The sequence below is a fragment of the Ochotona princeps genome, chromosome 1, assembly GCF_030435755.1.
Source record: "Ochotona princeps isolate mOchPri1 chromosome 1, mOchPri1.hap1, whole genome shotgun sequence".
Taxonomy (NCBI): Eukaryota; Metazoa; Chordata; class Mammalia; order Lagomorpha; family Ochotonidae; genus Ochotona; species Ochotona princeps.
The window spans coordinates 52,740,790-52,759,089 of NC_080832.1; the positions used below are offsets into that span (position 1 = coordinate 52,740,790).

The 18,300-nt window shown below is 47.9% G+C and overlaps 1 protein-coding gene across 1 annotated transcript in view; it reads right to left on the reverse strand.

The window, feature by feature from the left end:
* Nucleotides 1–18,300, reverse strand: part of CCDC162P (coiled-coil domain containing 162) — a 181,281-nt gene that overhangs the window by 7,932 nt on the left and 155,049 nt on the right. The window contains 8 exon segments of the mRNA XM_058669314.1: nucleotides 4,630–4,757; nucleotides 8,572–8,677; nucleotides 14,915–15,127; nucleotides 15,903–16,033; nucleotides 16,366–16,390; nucleotides 17,574–17,643; nucleotides 17,645–17,691; nucleotides 17,914–18,066. Of these exon segments, the coding sequence (XP_058525297.1) occupies nucleotides 4,630–4,757; nucleotides 8,572–8,677; nucleotides 14,915–15,127; nucleotides 15,903–16,033; nucleotides 16,366–16,390; nucleotides 17,574–17,643; nucleotides 17,645–17,691; nucleotides 17,914–18,066 (873 nt within the window).

Consider the following 18,300-nt stretch of genomic DNA (forward strand, 5'->3'; position numbering starts at 1 on the left):
AGGAAGGGAGGGGCAGAACTGGCGGGGGGATTAAGGGGCTGGTTCCCTCGCCGGACAGCTACTCCCACCGGAGAGCGTGGGCTGGGATAGAGACAGACTAGACTATGCAAGGCTACAACACCTGTGCGCTGCATGTGGAATAGATCAGGGAAAAGCCAGGCTGGGCTGATTATTCCTGCTGGTGCAAGCATAAATTAGAGTGGGTGAGGGATGTTTGGGCACAGCCGCAGAAGCTGGCACTGGGGACTAATTCTGTCAAGTCAAATCACAGAACCACCTAAAGAGTGCATAAACCGGGACAGAGAGACCTGGGAGGGAAAAAGTGGGTTCCCCCTTCTTGGGTCACTAGTCCCGTGGGAGGGCATGAAAACTAGGACGGGGGCTGGGATGGCTAGATAGAGAGGCACTCAACAACACCCGTGAGGGCTGGATGGTTGAGTTGGTTAGATAGAACTAAGCTTTAATACCCATTGACACATTTCAGAGCCAAATGGGATGGGGGACAGACTGGTCTTCTACACATACTGGCAAACCAGGGTAGGGGGCGGGCCTGGTGGGGGTTATTGTGGGTCGCCCCGACTAGGCTGCAGCTCCCACTGGTTAGTGTGAGGGCTGAGTACGTGCTGGGCAGAACCAGACCGGACTGCAACACCCATTGGTTCCAGTGCAACTCTGGACTGAAAACAGAACCAACCCAGCAATTGCAACCACCAGCTGATCGGGGTGATGGACTGTGCCGGGCCCTGTGCTTGCTAGAACATACAAGAAACTAGTCTGGGAATACCTCAAAGTATCTTTGGAGATCTCCCCAATGGAACTGCTGGACTCAGAACTCTAATCAAGAAAAGACAGAAGACAGAGCAGATCAATCATTCATCTCAGCTATGTGTTGGCAGCGAAATATGGGGCAAACGGAGACCCTATGATGAACCATATCAATCAGTGGACGACCTTATCGAGTGAAACTGGCAGCGATTCATAACTGGAGAACTATTAACACCACTCGAGCACATATCTCAGAGCATGCCCCACATCCGGGACTCGGGGTGGGCGGGAAACCGGGTGGGGCTTCTCCCTCAATATCCTCCTTTACCTCAGATACAAGATGGAAACAATATGGACATAATAGTATTGCCCACTTCCCTATCCCCCTGAACCTTTTCTTTTTCTTTTTCTTTCTTTAACTGTAATTAACTATGAAAAGATTGTCAACAACAACATAATAAAATAGATTATATAAAAAAAAACAATATAAAGAAACATGTGCTGAACATAAAAAACTTTTCGTTGTTCCTAAACAACACTGTATAACAACAATTTACACAGCATTTATCTATTTTATTGTGACACAGTTTTATAGGTATAGGGATTTTTCACTCCCAGTCCCCTTTCTTCTCCATAGCCCCCAGCCATTATTTCTGAAATGATTATGATAGTATAGTCCTTTAGTAACAGTTACAAAATTAATTTTTGCTATTTTACTATTTTATTGTGTCATGATGTGCTAGGTGTAGGTTAGAGGTAGAATATCTAGTATTATGGTGTAGGGAAATATTCACATGTTCCATAATGGGAGGTATTCTTTCTTCAGGAGCAGAGACTGTAATACAATGCTATAATTATAGCAGCACAATTCACAATAGCGAAGACATGGAAACAACCCCCAAATGCCCAGCAATGGATAAGTGGAGAAAGAAACTGTGGTCCATTTACTCCATCAGTCATAAATAAGGAATAAAATCCTACAGACTGCAACAAAACAGTTCCAATTGAGGACCATTATGCTTAGTGAAATATGCCAGTTGCAAAAGGACAAATATATGTTCTCTCTGATGTAAGAGAGCCTTTAGGCAAGCTACAAAATAAATAGATGTAGGTAATCAAATACAAACCTATACTCTCACAGATGGACAGCATAACAGATTAACATACTGGCATAGTGGACATAATTTGTATTTTATGAGATGCCATAAGCAATCTAAATATGGTATAAAACATAGAGCAGATTTGCATTGATGACAGGCAAATACTGCACCATTTTGTATTGATTTATATTATTTGCTTGAAAGGTGGAGAGATAGAGGAGTGGGAGATACGGGCAGATGGAGGTCCCCCATCTGCAGATTTATTCCTTAAACGCCTGCAACAGTCAGAGCCTGTAACGCAATGTAGATCTGTCGTGTGGGTGGCAGGAACCCAACTACTTGAAACGCCATCATCCCTGCTTCCCAGAATGTGCACTGGCAGGAAGGTAAAACCAGAAATGGAGCAAGGGGCCTGGTGTGGTAGTCTGGTGGCTAAAGTCCTTGCCTTGAACGCGCCGGGATCACATATGAGTGCCAGTTTGTACCCCGGCTGCCTCACTTCCCATCCAGCTCCCTGCTTGTGGCCTGGGAAAGCAGTCGAGGATGGCCCAAAACCTTGGGACTCTGAACCCGCATGGGAGACTCTAAAGAAGGTCCTGGCTCTGGCTTCGGAAGGGCTCAGCTCCAGCCATTGGGACCACTTGTAGAGTGAACCAGTGGATAGAAGATCTTTCTCTCTGTCTTTTCTCTTTGTAAATCTGCCTTTCTGATTAAAAATAAATAAGTAAATCTTAAAACAAAAAAAGAAGTGGAGCAAGGTATTGGCCCAGGCATGCTGATTCAGGATGCAGGCTTCTCAGTTGCAACTTAACTCCCACACCAAACACATCTATTTTAGTAAGTTGTCATTTTCCACAAAGGAGTTGAGTTTCTGGATGTTGGTGTGGGGGTGGAAGATCGGTCTTGAGACCTACACTCCATGGATACTGAGAAGTGACTGTACTAGAATTTCAGGTTTGGGGAGAAAATGGCCTTACAGAGCTTGGTGAGTCAAGCAAACGGTAGATGTTGAGAATGCGGCCCTTGCCTGGTCGAGACTGATATTAGATGCTTTATCATCTGGCTTGCTCCTTCTCTTAACAGTAGGTTTAGAAATGTTAGAACAGGCCCAGCATAATGGCTCAACTGGCTAATTCTTCACCACCTCCAAGCTCTGGGATTCCATATGGGTACCCATTTGTGTCTACTTCCCATCCAGTTCCCTACTTATAGACTGAGAAATTGGTGTAGGATGGCCCAAAGCCTTCAGACCCTGCACCTATGAGGGAGACTCAGAAGAAACTCCTTGTTCCTGGCTTCGGGTTGACTCAGTTCCAGCCATTGCAGCCACTTGGGGAGTGAACCAGCAGATGGAAGACCTTTTTCTCTGTCTCTCCTTCTCTCCAGTAAATTTGCATTTCCAATGAAAATAAATATAAAAAAAAAAAACCCTGCAACAGGGCAGGCCATTTGATGTAGTGGTTAAGACACTGATTGGGATGCCTCCATCCTGTACTGAAGTGTGTGAGTTCAAGCCCCGGGCCTGCTCCCAGGGTTAGCTTTTTGTTAATGTCAGACCCTGGGAGGCAGTGGTATGGCTCAAGTGGTTGGGTCTCTGCCACCCACATACCTTTTAGCTAAGATCAAGTGAATTCCTGGCCCCTGGCCTTAGTCCTAGCTGTGACAGGATGAGCTTTTTGTTTTTCTACATTTCAAACAAAATAAAAACAAGTATTGCAACAAATAACCAGGCTATTAGCTGCAGATGGACCCTTGAAATGACTTCTTAGAATGACATCATTTTCTCTGTGAGAGTGATTGCATCTTTTTCTCCTGATTTTTCTGAAGGCAAGAGGGGGAAAATTCTCTAATGTGCTGATAAGACCTGAAATGGAGATTCTAAAAGATAAGAAACCAAACAGTGAAATACTGATTCAAGTCATACAGAGAAAGCAGAGGAAGAGGATTTGGGGTTTGGTTTATATAAATTGAAAGTTGAACTATTTCCCCAAAGCCTCCAAATAGGTGCTAATCTGCCTTCCAAGAAGTTCTTGGAAAGTAAATTTATCACCTATTTATTTTTTTAAAATATTCATTGTACTTATTAAAAGGCAGTCATATCTATCTATCTATCTATCTATCTATCTATCTATCTATCTATCTATCTATCTATCTATGGAGAGGCCTTTCATTACTGCTTCACTCTCCAAATGGCTGCAATGGCCAGGGCTGGGCCAGGCTGAATCCAAGAGCCAAGAACTCCATCCAGGTCTGTTATGTGGAGACAAGGGTCCAAGTGCTCAGGCCATTTTCCATTGTTTTTTTTTTTCCAGGCATATTAACAGGCACTGGATCAGAAGTGGGACAGCCGAGATTTGACCTGGCACTCAGATGGGGTGCTGCTTTGTAGGTGGCATCTTAATCCGCCATGCCACAACACCAGCTCCTCACATGTTTTAAAATGGTTTCTGAAGTTGTTTATTTCTGCTCTGTCCTGGGACTCAGTACAGCAAACTGATGTTGCCAATTAATTATTGTAGACAGTTGTGAAAAATAAGAAGAAAGGAAGATACAAGGTGTTGGTAGCTATCTTCTACACACACTAATCAAGTTGGGGTGGAGAAGGTGCCATTAGCCCAGTGATTTCAATATCAGGATTTTGTTAACTAGATAAGACTCTGATACATAAGTTTTCTAACATAAATATGAAGTGACGTAAAGCCACAGTATTAGGGCTAAATTTGTCCTTGATTCACACATAATAATAAAGTTCATCATCACTTACAGTCTTGGGCCTCTGTACCCTTCTTGTTATCTGATTGTCTGTAAGATTTGTCTTTAAAACACGGAGCTGGGAGTGTCTGGATGACATAGAAGCAAAGCACAGTGAGCCATGAGCCTGGGATAGAAGGCCTAGAATTAAAAAAATGTAAAATGATATCTTTGATATTGTGTCCAAAGTTTAGAGCTTAAAATGGGCATCTAATTCATCTTCACTGAGTTTTTTCTTCCTGTTTGATAAATCTTTTTTAAAGATTTATTTTATTTTTATTGCAAAGTCAGATATACAGAAAGGAGGAGAGACAGAGAGGAAGATCTTTCATCTGATAAGTCACTCCCCAAGTGACTGCAACGGCCAGTGCTGCGCCGATCTGAAGCCAGGAGCCAGGAACTTCCTCCAGGTCTCCCACATGGGTGCAGGGTCCTAAGACTTTGGGCCATCCTCGACTGCTTTCCCAGGCCACAAGCAGGGAGCTGGATAGGAAGCAGGGCTGCCAGGATTAGAACTGGCTCACATATGGGATCCTGGCACATTCAAGGTAAAGACTTTAGCCCTTGATAAATTTTTAAAAAGATTTGTTTATTTGTATTAGAAAGGCAGAGTTACAGAGAGAAATAGAGACAGAGAGAGAGAGAGAGAGAGAGAGAGAGAGAGAGAGAGAGAGAGAGAATCTCTTCTATACTCTTCAAATGGCCACCATGACCAGAGCTGGGTGATCCAAAACTAGAACTAGAATCTTCTTCTTGGTCTTCCAAGTAGATGCAAGGTCCCAAGTTCTTGAGTCATCTTCTGCTGCTTTCCCAAACATATTAGCTGAGAGTTGGATCAGAAACGGAGTAGCCAGGACTCCAGGATTAATCTATTATACCATGGCACCAGCCCCTATCTTATCAATCTTGAGGAAAACAGAATCTGGATAGCGTTTTCTGCCCGAGGAGCACATGACCAAGTCAAAGGATGGGAGCCAATGGAAGACATGGACTCTGGGAGGCATAAGCAGATGGATGGAGAGACACAGATACAGAATGAGGAAAAAGAGCTTCCAAATTTGTGACTGAAGCACCTGGGGATGTGACAACATGATTGGCTGTGATGGTGCCTGCTTGCCGCCACAAGACGTGGGTGTGGGAGGAGCACAGGGAGTTTTACCCATAGAACTTGGGAGCCTGGGAGACAGGAGTTGTAGATACCACGTAGTCATTAACTATATGGGTCTGGAGCTTGGAGGAGAGTTTCGAGATGCAGGTGTAGACTCGGTCAATAGTGACTCAAACCGTGGGAACAAGTGCAATTATCCAGAATCTTACTGAGCAAGGTGAGACGGAAGGAGGCTCAACAGAAACCTGAATGACAGCCATGTTTAGAGGTGGGAGAGAGGAGGAACTGGAAAAAGGGACTGTGACGAAGCAGCCAGACAAAGAAGGGGCACTGTCTCCTAGATAAATTATTTGAGTAGGGAATGGGTATTTGGTCCAGAGGATAATTTTTGTTGTTGGTTTTTTCCCAATAGTTTTAAAAGATCTATTTTGTTTATTTGAAAGGTAGAGTGACAGAGAGAAGAAAGAGTTGTTTTACCCATGATTCGCTGGCTGGGCCAGGCCAAAGACAGGAACCAGGAGCTTCATCTGGGACTCCCACTGTGGTGATATGGGCCCCAGCACTCAGGCTATCTCCCACTGCTTTCCCAGGTGCATTGGCAAGGAGCTGGGAAGCAAGTGGAGCAACAGGGCCCTGAACTGGTGCTCATAAGGGATGCCGGCATTGCAGAGGGTAGCTTAATCAAAGAGCATGGTTCTCTTCCTTCTCCAGAAGCAGAACCTCAGATGTTTCATTAGCTATATCGTACTCTAGATTAAAACTTGCATTTCCCATTCTCCTTTGTGTGGACTTGGAGCTAAGTGAGGGCCAGTGAGATGCATGCGAGGACATCAGATGTGGCTTCCAGGAAGTGTCCTTTAGTGGAGATGGTGGGTGGTTCTTGTTGCCTTCCTCCTTCTAGACTGCCAGAAAGCATGGATTCCTAGAGACTCCTTGGTCAAGTCAAGGAAAGTGCTCATCCCTTGCCTGTGCCTGTGGCCTATGGAGCCAAGATGCTGTTGTCATGGCAGTTGCTGCAGATGGGGGAGGCCTGTGTCATTGTAGACCCCAACTGGTCCATGGCTGGGGAAGCAAGGCGTGGTGATATAGCTGTTTACTTGTTCACACTGAGAGTCGAGAGGAGGTAAGCCTGTTTCCTCTGAGTGGAGGTGGCAATAGGGGAGCCATGACCCCACCTACCCTGTTGGGGAAGTCCTCTCCAGGCATCGCCTCTTGTTGCAGAAGGGAGCCAAGTCTTAGCTATACCTGCTGCCTGGTAAACGGGCTCTTTCTCGACCCAGGCCTCTCCCTCAACCCTGGGAGTCAGGGTTCCCCCACCTGCTTCATGCCTCACTGTTGTTTTCTTTCATAAATGTACAGGTATCGGAGAACAGGGTCACAGACAGTTTGTGAGTCATGGGGACCAGGAAGGAGATCAATTGCAGCAGACACAGAAGGGACAGAAAGAAAAACCTAGGATGGAACAATGTAGAGAAATACTCAGGGTCAGGGCTCATGGGACCAGCACTCTGGCATTGTAGGTGAAGTCTCTGCCTGTGATGGCATCCCATGTGGGTGCCGAATCCACTCTTAGCTGCGCCATTTCTGATCCAGCTCCCTACGTATGGCCTAGGAAGGCAGTGGAAGATGCCTCGGAATTCTGCAACCATGTGTGAAACTTGGAAGATGATCCTGGATTCTGGCTTCAGATAACCCAGCTCCAACCATTGTGGCCACTTGGGGAATGAACCAGCAGATAGAAAATCTCTGTGTGTGTTCTTTCTCTGTAACTGCCTTTCAAATCAATCAATCAATCAAATAAATCTTTTGAAAAGGTTCACAGGTGTTTCTCAACTTCCAGTTCCCGCATTGGGGTCACGATGATACAAGCGGTAGGACAGCAGCGGTAGGTGGTCAGGGCTGCCCGCCCCCACCCAGTGTCAGGGTCAGTGTGAAGAGCAGGGAGGCGGGGTACGTGGACTGAGTGCCAAGTCCAGATCTGCTTGGGGTAAACAAAGTCACTTGACCCTTGACATACCTCTGAAAGGCTGTTGTCAGCTCCTTCCCATTGAGAAATAGGCCAAAGGAAATATAGATGAAGACTAAGCTTAGTAACACATGGGTGCCCATGGGCTACCATGGTTTTCTGAGCAGCAGTCCTACAAAGCTCCTTTGAATCCTCAATGCGATGGGTTTAACGTTTTGGGGACAGGCTAAGTTAACCAAAGGCCGCACAACTAGCAGAGAACGCCACAACCGGGGGCATTGAACCTGGCTGATTTATTCCAAGGCCCAGCCCACTCTGTGCTCCAGACACGGAAACAAGTGGCGTGGCTGGAGCCTAACAGCCGGCCAATTTCGACTATGGATGCTGAATGACGTTTCTGAGGGTCAGATTAGTTGTAAACTTAGAATTTACTTAGTAGGCCTCATCCTAAGGGGGAAGCAGCTGAAAGGGACGTGCTGGGGTCTGACGCCGACTCCACGCTGCCTGTTCAGTCACCAGGACTGCTTGGTTTCCCAGTACTCAGGAATAACTGTATCTTCTACAAACAGCATCAGAGAAATGTGGGCATGGGTGTCCCAGGCCATCACACTGCTCCCAAATCCTGGGAATATCCAGTGTTCTTTAGGTGACCCATGTCACACACTCTTGGGACCTGTTGTTCTTGTTGAACCCTTTCAGTGTAGGTGAACTAAAAGCAGGTAGGTTACTCCTGCCCCGTGTCATTCATTCATTCATTCATGCATTCAGGGAAGGGGTCCCTCAGTCACAGGTGAGCTGTCACAGACAGCTGCTGCCGGCATCTCATGCCAGCCTAGATCCCAAGCTCAGCTGACTCGGCAGCGGGAAGAGGTGGTCTTTACCTGGTGCTGAGCCCAGCAGGGCGTCCTGAAGCTGGCTTCGCAGCTCCTCCACACGCTGGAAGGCTTCCAGTTTCACACTGCACTCCAGGGCCAGCGCACTTCTCACCTATGGGGACAGTAATCTGCTGGCTGCTGGGGCAGCACCGCAGCACCAGGGCTTGGGGCAGCCTGCTGCAGTTCCCTCAGCTCCCTGCGGGACAGGGAGGAGGGAGAGGGTCCTAGAGAGAATGTGGACCCCAGGGGACACCAAGAACTCTCCACCCATTCCCCTCCCTGGCCGAGGCCTGTGCCCCCAAGGAAGCCCCGTGGAGCCTGCCTATCCCTGGTTCCAGGGCGTAGAGCCTCTGCCACAAAGACACTGGATTCAAAGCATGTGCCATCTGCACAGATCATGGGCATTTCTACTTTGTGAATGTATCATCTCAAAAGTATTTTTCAGTACATACTCTGGAGGGTTGAATGGTGCCTCCTATGCCAAGACGCTTGTCCAAATTAGCTCTCAGAATGTGACCTGAGCAATCAGACCTCTACAAATATAATGACGCCAGGTTGAAGTCACAGGTATCAGGGCAATGGTGAGTGTTGTTCAGGAGAGCAGAGGATAGGATAAGGGGGCAGAGTGGAATGCTGAAACCACAAGCCGAGGGACACCAAGGAGGGCCAGAAGCTTCCAGAAGGTAAGAGCTGATCTCTCTTTGGCGCCTTTCTAAAGGAATCAGCCTTGCCAAGACCTCTAGTCCAGACTCCTGGCTTTCTGAACTTGCAAAAGAACACAAATTCTGTTGTTTTAAGCTCTCCTGCTTGTGGTTATCTGTTACGGCAACCCAGGAAGTGACTACACATGCTGGTCTGCCAAATGCAGCAACAGATGTTTTAAATCCTTCGCATGTTGTGTAGACCCAAATAGAAGCTCCCTCCACACTCACAGCTGTGACCACAGCCTTGTGGGTGGGTGGGGGATGCTTTCCGTCAGTGTAGCTTATATTTCAACACCCTGTGTCCAGGCTCCGGAGTTAGGGCCCAAAGTGATTTGTATAGGACTCTCATTTCCCATGGATGGGAGCCAGCGACCTGCCTAAGGTTACACAACCAGATGGTGGCCGAGCCAGGATTCCAGTTCACCTCTATTTGTCTTCCTGTTTCCAAGGCTTGTCTTCCTTTATTCCTGGTAATCCACATTAATTGGGAGCTATTGATCAGGTCCATCATAAGTGTTTTATTCTAATTACACAATTTGACAAAGCAGTTTCATTATCTCCATGGCACTGACAAGGAAAATAAAGACCAGAGGGGCCATGGTCTTGGCCCAAGGTCACACAACAAGAGGGGCAGGCAAGGACACCACAGAAGCTGCCTCAGGTCAAATAGTTAGTACTCCCCCAGGAATGAATTAGGAATGAATTTTTAAAAAGCAACACTAGCATCTCATATCAAAGTGGCAATTGGAGTTGGGTCCACTTCGTACAAAGCTCCCTGCTAACGTGCCTAGGAAAATGGCATACACAAGAGGATCCAAGAACTCGGTTTCCTACCTCTATGTGGGAGACCCAGATGGAGTTCCTGGATCCTGGTTATTGCAGACATTTAGGGAGTGAACCAGCAGATGGAAGATCTCTCTCTCTCTCTCTTTCCTCTTTCTGTCTCTCTGCCTTTCAAATAAACAGATATGTAAGTCTTAGAATTCAATTGGCATTGGGAGCTGTTATTGGTAGCGTAGATGTTGGGGACAGGTAAGCCAAGCTACATAGTTGTCAAGACAGCTGGGGGTATAATTTAGAAAGAGCCAATGTTTTTATTTTATTTTTTATTCATTTATTTTTACTTTTTAGCCAGTGTTTTTAAACACACGGTAGAAGACTAAACATATTGTGATATCGCAGTGTATTTGTTGTACTACCACTACAATTTCTTTTTTTTTTTTAATTATATTATTGACAATCTTTACATAGTTAATTACGGCAAAAAGATTCAGGGGCTATAGGAAAGTGGGTAAGACTATTATGTCCATATTGTTTCCTTCTTGTATCTGAGGGTAAAGGGGGATATTGAAGGAGAAGCCACACCCAGTCTCCAACCCACCCCAAGTCCCAGATATAGAGCATACTCTGAGATCCTTGCTCAAGTGGTTTTAATAGTTCACCAGTTATGACTCACTGCCATTTTTGCCACTCCTAGCTCGGTGAGGTCGTTGAAGAATCCACTAATTGACATAGTCCATCATAGAGTCTTCATTTGCCCGGTATTTCGCTGTCAACATATAGCTGAGGTGGTTGATTGACTTGTTCTTTCTTCTGTCTTTTCTTGGCTAGAGTTCTGAGTCCAGCATTTTGATTGGGGGGATCCCCAAAGAAACTTTGAGGTGTTCCCAGACCAGATTCTTGTATGTTCTAGCAAGCACAGGGCCCGGCACAGTCCATCTCCACGATCAGCTGGTAGTTGCAATTGCTGGGTTGGTTCTGTTTTCAGTCCCGACTTCCACTGGAACCAATGGGTGTTGCAGTCCAGCCTGGTTCTGCCCAGCACATACTCTGCCCTCACCAAAACCAGTGGGAGCTGCAGCCTAGTCAGAGCGACCCACAATAACCCCCACCAGGCCCGCTCCCTACCCTGGTTTGCCAGTATGTATACAAGTCTAGTCCATTTGGCTCACACCCCATTTGGCTCTCGTACATGTTGATGGGTATTGAAGCTTAATTCCATCTAACCAATTCAACCATCCAGCCCTCACGGATATTGTTGAGTGCCTCTCTGTCTAGCCACCCCAGCCCCCGTCCTAGTTTTCGTGGCCTCCCGTGGCAGTGGTAACCCAAGAGGGAGGTACCCACTATTTCCCTCCTGGGCCTCTCCCACTCCCGGATTATGCACTCTCCAGGTAGCTCTGTGGTTAGACTTGACAGAATTAGCCCCCAGTGCCAGTTTCTGCCATCTGATGCTGTGGCTAAGCCCAAACAACCCTCACCCACTCTGATTTATGCTTGCACCAGTAGGAATAATCAGCCCAGCCTGGCTTTTCCCTGATCTAGTCCACATGAGGCACACAGGTGTTGTAACCCTGCTTAGTCTGGTCTGTCCCCATCCCAGCGCACGCTCTTCAGTGGGAGCAGCTGTTCAGCAAGGGAACCACCTCTTATTCCCCTGCCAGCTCTGCCCCCTCCCTTCCCAGTTCTCATGCATGCTGGTTGGATGCTGCAGTCACATCCAGTACAGGCAACCTCACCCTGGCATTCCATATTGTGCACTGATTTTTGTCGTGACCAAACCTGGCCGGACCCACACCCTGTTCTGGTGTTCGGATTTGCCAGTGGATGACATGAACTGATTCAGCCTGGTCTGCTCCTGACCCATGCCAAATGTATGCCAGTGGGAAACTTTCCATGGCCTATTCTGGGCTGTTTCCTATCATGCTTCTTGCGCTTACCTGCAGGGATTGTGTCCTGCCAGAGGAGTTGCCCAGGCTCCTCCATCAGAACCCCTCCCAATGCCAGATTTTGCGCATACCAGGGGGTCCATGAGCCAGTCCTACTCAGTTCACCTCCTGCCCTAGCAGGAACAGTGGCTTTTCTTGGCTGGCTTTCAACCTGTTCTGGTTCTTGTTGTTGGATGTTTCAGCTCAGCCATGGCTCGTCCATACCCACATACAGCTCACACATGGCTCAGTAGGGGGTTGAGACCCAGCCTAGTCAGTCCCACATCTATCCTGGTTCTCCAGGACACCAGACGGTGTTGGGGTCTGGACTGGCCTGGTGCATCCAATCCCAGTCCACACTAGTGCCACAGGAGACTACAACTGTTTCCTAGTTAGAACGCAGCCCCCATTCCAACACACGTGCCCCTTGGTGGGAACCTCAACCCAGTTAGGGTGTCCCTTAGCTCCTCAACTGGGCCTGTTCCCAGCCATAGGTCACGCACATGCCAGTGGCTGCTCTGACTCAGCTTGGCTCAGTCCCCCACTTGTCCTGGCCTCTGCCTTAGACACTGTGGTAAGTTAGCGTCCTTGACTCACGTAGACCAGTCGGTGCAAGAGCCTAGCTCGGCATGACCTGTGCTCCGTTCTGGTTTCTAGTTTTGCTTATAGGCTAAGGTTTGCTCAGTCCTGCCCAGTACATTCCGTTCCATTACCAATTTACACATTAGCCTACTGTTGGAGCTACTTTGCCCAGCTTGTCTGACCCCCAGGTCTGGACCACATGTTCACTAGCGGGAGCTATGACTCCCCAGGAGAGTTTCCCAAGTTCCTCCACTTGATCCCCTCCCAGACCCAGTTCACATACATGCCAATGGGTTTTAGGCCAGTGCCTGATGCAGTCTGGCCTTCCATTTGGCCTTGTATGAACTGGTGAATGTTGCAGCCTGGCCCACCCCACACCCTATTCAGGATGCACATTTGGGTGCTGCTGCCTTGACCAGTCCAGACTGTTGTCGGTTCCTTTACCTGTGATTGATGGCAGGCTCCTTGGTCACACCTAGCTTAGTCCATAACCACCCAAACTCTTGGGCTTACCAGTGGGGCTAGACTTTCCACAGATCCCACACAGAATCTACCTCCGGATATGGTTCTTGAGTGCTAGTTAATGTTATGGCCCTGCCTAATGTGACCAGTCTCCTGATCCATCATCATGTCAGGTAACAGGATAGCCTGCTGGACAAGCCCCGAGCCTTAGCTTTTGCATTAACTGGTGTTCATCACTCAGCATTGTTAAGTGATTACCAGTTCTTCAAAGGAAGAGTTACTGCCATTGGGAATCTTTAGGATTGACTCAGATCCCAGAAGCACAGTGGGATCAACCTGGAGCTACCTATGCAGCAATTCAGACAACCAATACCCCAGAACTCCCCGGCCAGGCGGCCAGCAGGCAGAGCCTGGCGCCAAATGGCGCACTGGCCACCCGGGGACAGCTTACCATGTGCACATGATGGCTGGAGTCAGGATTCAAGCAGGACGCCCCATCCTGGAGCCCACCAACAGCCTCCCGGCTGCTGGTAGTTTAAATCCCCAGGCCCAAGGTTGCGCCCCTCCCCAATCCCATTCACCACCCAATGAGGGCAGTGGGTGGGCCCCAGACCTACCCAGTCATGGAGACTTTCCCCCTCGATGTACTCACCCTGAAGGAAGCAGTCCCCGAACCCAGGCAGGCCCAGGGACAGCTCACCATGTGCACATGGTGGCTAGAGTCAGGATTCGAGCAGGACACCCCATCCTGGAGCCCACCCTACCAGTACAATTTCTACCACTAAACAAATAATCAAGTGCTAACTGGAGAAAACTTTGGAGAGGCAGAGCTGCCGACCTCCATCTTCATTGTAGTTTTAGAAAAGTCAAATTACAGACCAAGTGTCAGATGTCAAGTTTGCCTTGCAGTTTCAGTGATACTGTATTTGATTTTTCAGGCAATACATGTGGAATTTGAATTTTGTTTTAAAGCTACTCATGTACTTTGTTTCTCCAGAAATCTTTTCTTTGCAGTCCTTTAGTCTAACCTTGTTTCGTGGTTTATTTTTTGCAGAAGTCTTCCTATTGATCTCCTCCTTGAGCACTTGTAGCACTTAATCAATAATTTCACTGAACTTTTCAATCAATTTTTGGTCTCTATCTCTGGGGAATAAAGGAGATGATTTTTTTCACCCAGAAGGTTTGTGTGAAGTGCTTGTTTTATAAAGCACTCTTTTTAATTTTTTACAGTTTATTTGCTTATGTATTAATAATTTATTTATTTTATTAAAGTTTAATTATAATTTATGGGTCTGGACCACATTAAAACCAGGGGTCTGTAACTCCACGGGGTCTCCCATGTAGATAGCAGGAGCCCCAAACACTTCCCCGCATTGCTTTCTTAGGCATGATAACAGGAAGTTAGATCAGAAGTGGAGCAGTCAGGATTCAAACAAGTGAACTAGGAATGTATCAGGAGGCAGTTTAACCTGTTGTGCCACAGTGCTCTCTAGCTCCTTCTTCTGTCTCATTAAATTACATTCTGTGTTCTCCTCTATTGGCGTCTATATCTGCATTAGAATAGTTCATCTCTTTCACTTTTGTTGTAAAGCCTATTTAACAAAAAATAGACCTTTTGTGTTTTGGTTTTGCCTCTGCAGTTCTCTGCATAAAATCCTCTTACAACGGGCATTACTTTGGCTACTTCCACAGATTATTGCGAGGATTTCCTAAAGGATCCTGGACAGAGATGGGAGCTGGGGGGAAACAAGGCTTTCAAGTGGGTGAGAAGCAAGGGGAGCATTTGAGCTTTCAGGGGGATGAGCTGTCCTGGAGCAGCCATTTCCCAGTGTACCCTCAGGCCCTGGGAGTGACAAGAAAGAGGCAGGGCCAGCCCAGCTGGCCAGTGTTTACCTGGTAGAGTTCTTGCTTCATCTCCTTCTGCTGCAGCTGGCCCAGTCTCCGGGTCCTCTCTGCCTCGTGGGTGAGAAGCTGCACCTGCTGTTCCTTGCGCCCTACGTCTTCCAGGAGCTTCTGCATGCTGCCGGCTTTTGTGGTGGTCTCTAGCTGCTGCCGACTGAGAGCTTCTTGGGTCACTCTGTGTTCCAGCTCCTTCAGCAAGCGAGCCTGTGCAGGGAAAGTTGTGTGTGTGTGTGTGTGTGTGTGTGTGTGTGTGTGTGTGTGTATGAGAGAGAAAGAGAGAGAGAGAGAGAGCGCTCATGCTCCCAGTGTTTCCGCTCTGCAGAGAGCAGGAGAGGAAGTTGTCACCCTCCAGCAGGACTCAGGCATGGCATGAGATGGTCTCTGAACTCCACATCAAGTTGGCTCTCTGTATCCCAGGAGCTCACAGCAAGACCATCACAAGGCCATGCCCCATGCATCTTTACTTTGTTGCCATTTCCTACTGAGCAGTAACTAAGTGTTACTTAGTGGAGATCTTCAAGGAAAAGACCCCGAGATCTCACTTGGGGATTCCTTCCCACTGCTAGGAAACACTGCACCGATGGCAGCTGTCCCCGGAAAGTGTGCATGCACCATGACGGGACCTGTGTACAAGCTACAGAGTTAGATCCTAGGATAGCTTTGGTCAAAAGATACACACATGCACACATACACACACACAGATTCATAGTGGCTTTGCTGATGAATAATATTTATCATCTTATTCAAATAAAGGAAGGAGCAACCAACTTTTGAGCCACTGCCCTGGGCATCTGCTGCAAAGGCCAGAGCAGGGATGCTGAAGTCAGCGCTGTCGCTGTCTTTTCTTGGCTGGACTATGCGCCTCCCAGGACAGTATCCCAGGCAGCCACAGCACCACTCCTGGCAGCTGCCCTCGGCTTTGCAGGGCTCTGCAGAATATGTTCTTGATGAGGAAGCTGAGGCTGTGAGGCCTGGGTACCTGCTTGTTCTGCTGTTTGCACATCCTGGCGTTGTCATCCTGAGCCCTGGCCAGGGCCTGCCTGAGACCCAGTAACTCCTGACGAAATAAAGCTGCTTCTTTTTCTGCCATCAGTTTGATGTTCAGACACTCTTTCTTTTTTTTTTTTTTATTACAAAGTCAGATATACAGAGAGGAGGAGAGACAGAGAGGAAGATCCTCCGTCCGATGACTCACTCCCCAAGTGAGCCGCAACGGGCCGGTGCACGCCGATCCGATGCCGGGAAGCAGGAACCTCTTCTGGGTCTCCCACACGGGTGCAGGGTCCCAGTGCATTGGGCCGTCCTCGACTGCTTTCCCAGGCCACAAGCAGGGAGCTGGATGGGAAGTGGAGCTGCTGGGACTAGAACCGGCGCCCACATGGGATCCCGGGGCGTTCAAGACGAGGACCTTAGCTGCTAGGCCACGCTGCTGGGCCCCAGACACTCTTTCTTACTTTGCACAGATTCCTGTAAGTATCCAAAGCAAAGGAAGAAAGGCATTGAGTGTCCTTCCCGTAGGTTCCATATTTTCATAGGTAGTGTTTAAGCCATTTCTTTATCCATTCTGCTTGATATATTTTAAAAAAAAACATGTATTTCTTTGAAAGACAGTGGGTAAGAGGTATTTTCTGTCTACTGATTCACTCTCCAAATATGTCCAACAATGGGGGTTAGGCCAAACTAAAACCATGAACCAGAAACTCTATCTGGGCTTCCCCATTGAATGCCAGAAACTTGTGTTTTGGAGCTGCCTCATCTGCTGCCTCCAGGGTATGCATTAGTGGGCAGGTGGATCAGGAGCAACAAGTAGTCACTATTTAAATAGGAAATTCAGACTCCCCAGACAACAGATGAGCCACAGGGCCTAACCCCATTTCCTGCATAGCTTTCGGTAGAACAGTGCACCTGCTGGCCGGTGCTTCCTTGATTTTAAGAGCAGCATGCCAGGGCAGGGTGTTCAGACACTGTGTCCCATGTTGAAGCACCTGCATGTGTTGCCTAAGTTTGGCTCCTGGCTTCAGCTTCCTGCCACATGTAACTTGGGTTCCTGCCACTCAGCTGGGTTTCAGCTTTTGGCTTCAGCCTGGCCCAGTTCCGACCTTCTACAGGTTTTTGTAAGGAGAGTGAACCAGGGGATGGGAGCTCTCTATCTGCTTATCTCACTGTGTCTATATGATTTCCAAACCATAAATATATATATTTTAATCTATTGGGCAAAAGAACAGTGCAAAGGATCTGGTAAGTAAAGACGTTTTACAAACAGTAAGTGAAAGTTTCCAAGCCACTCTCAGTGTGGGTTTCATTTTTGCTTTGCAGCAGACTTTTCACCTGTTTGGTTACTTCCCTTTCTTCATATCATTGAGTGCAAGATGCAAAAGTTTGCAGTATTCTGACAAAAGCATCCTCATCAAAAACTTCACCTCCATTCCCTCACTTCTCTTATGCTCCATACTTTGATCGCCCTGACCAGATGCTTCTGCCTTTTGTTTTTTCTTGTTTTCTCCCCAGGCCCTGCCATTGCCTGTTTCCAGGAAGATGCCAGCAGCAGCATCCTTCGGATGCTTGATCCTACCACCTGTCACTGGACAGTCACCAATGTTAGCAGCTGCAGGCAACCGTGAGGTCCCTCCCAACCCAGCCTCATGCTCACCTTCTCCGCCCGGCTCAGCTGGCCCTGGAAGCGCGCCTGCTGCCCAGCCAGCCTCCAGCGACCCAGGCTCCAAGGTGGCCAAGCGGCAGTTGTCCTGCTCAGAGGCTAGCAGCTGCTCCTGCCTAGAAAGTTCGACTTTCAGAACAGGCCGGCCTACCCTGTGCTTCTCCCAGGGTGGGTGCAAATCCCAGTGGCAGAGAACACGGTTGAACAGTGACTCCCAGCATCCCTTCCACATGCTCGTGGCCGGGCTTTCTAAGGGGAATGCCAACTGGAATGTTCACAGGGTGCCCAGAGAGGATAGCGCTGGCATAACCCCATGGCACTGTCAGTCACGTACTTGGGCTGCATTCTCTTTTATGCCTTCATCTGTCCCGGTGGAACCCCATTTTTTCTTGAGTTCCTTCAGCTTGTCGATCCCTTCTGCTCTCACTTGGCTGATGAGCTTGTATACTTCCTGGATCAGATGAAACTGATTCTCATCCAGTGTCTCCTGCAAATCACAGACTCAAGTCATCTGGCCGGCGTGAAAGACCACAGTCGGGGCGGGGTGGGGGCGACAAAAAACCTTTCAGCAGAGATTTTACATTAAAATATCATTCTCCCCACCCCCAGATAAATGACTAAAACATAAATTATTTGGAAACACCACTAGGAACCCCTTGATCATTGTCTTGAGTCCAGGGAATCTTCTTTATCTTTGGGAACCTCTCCATCCCAGATGAAG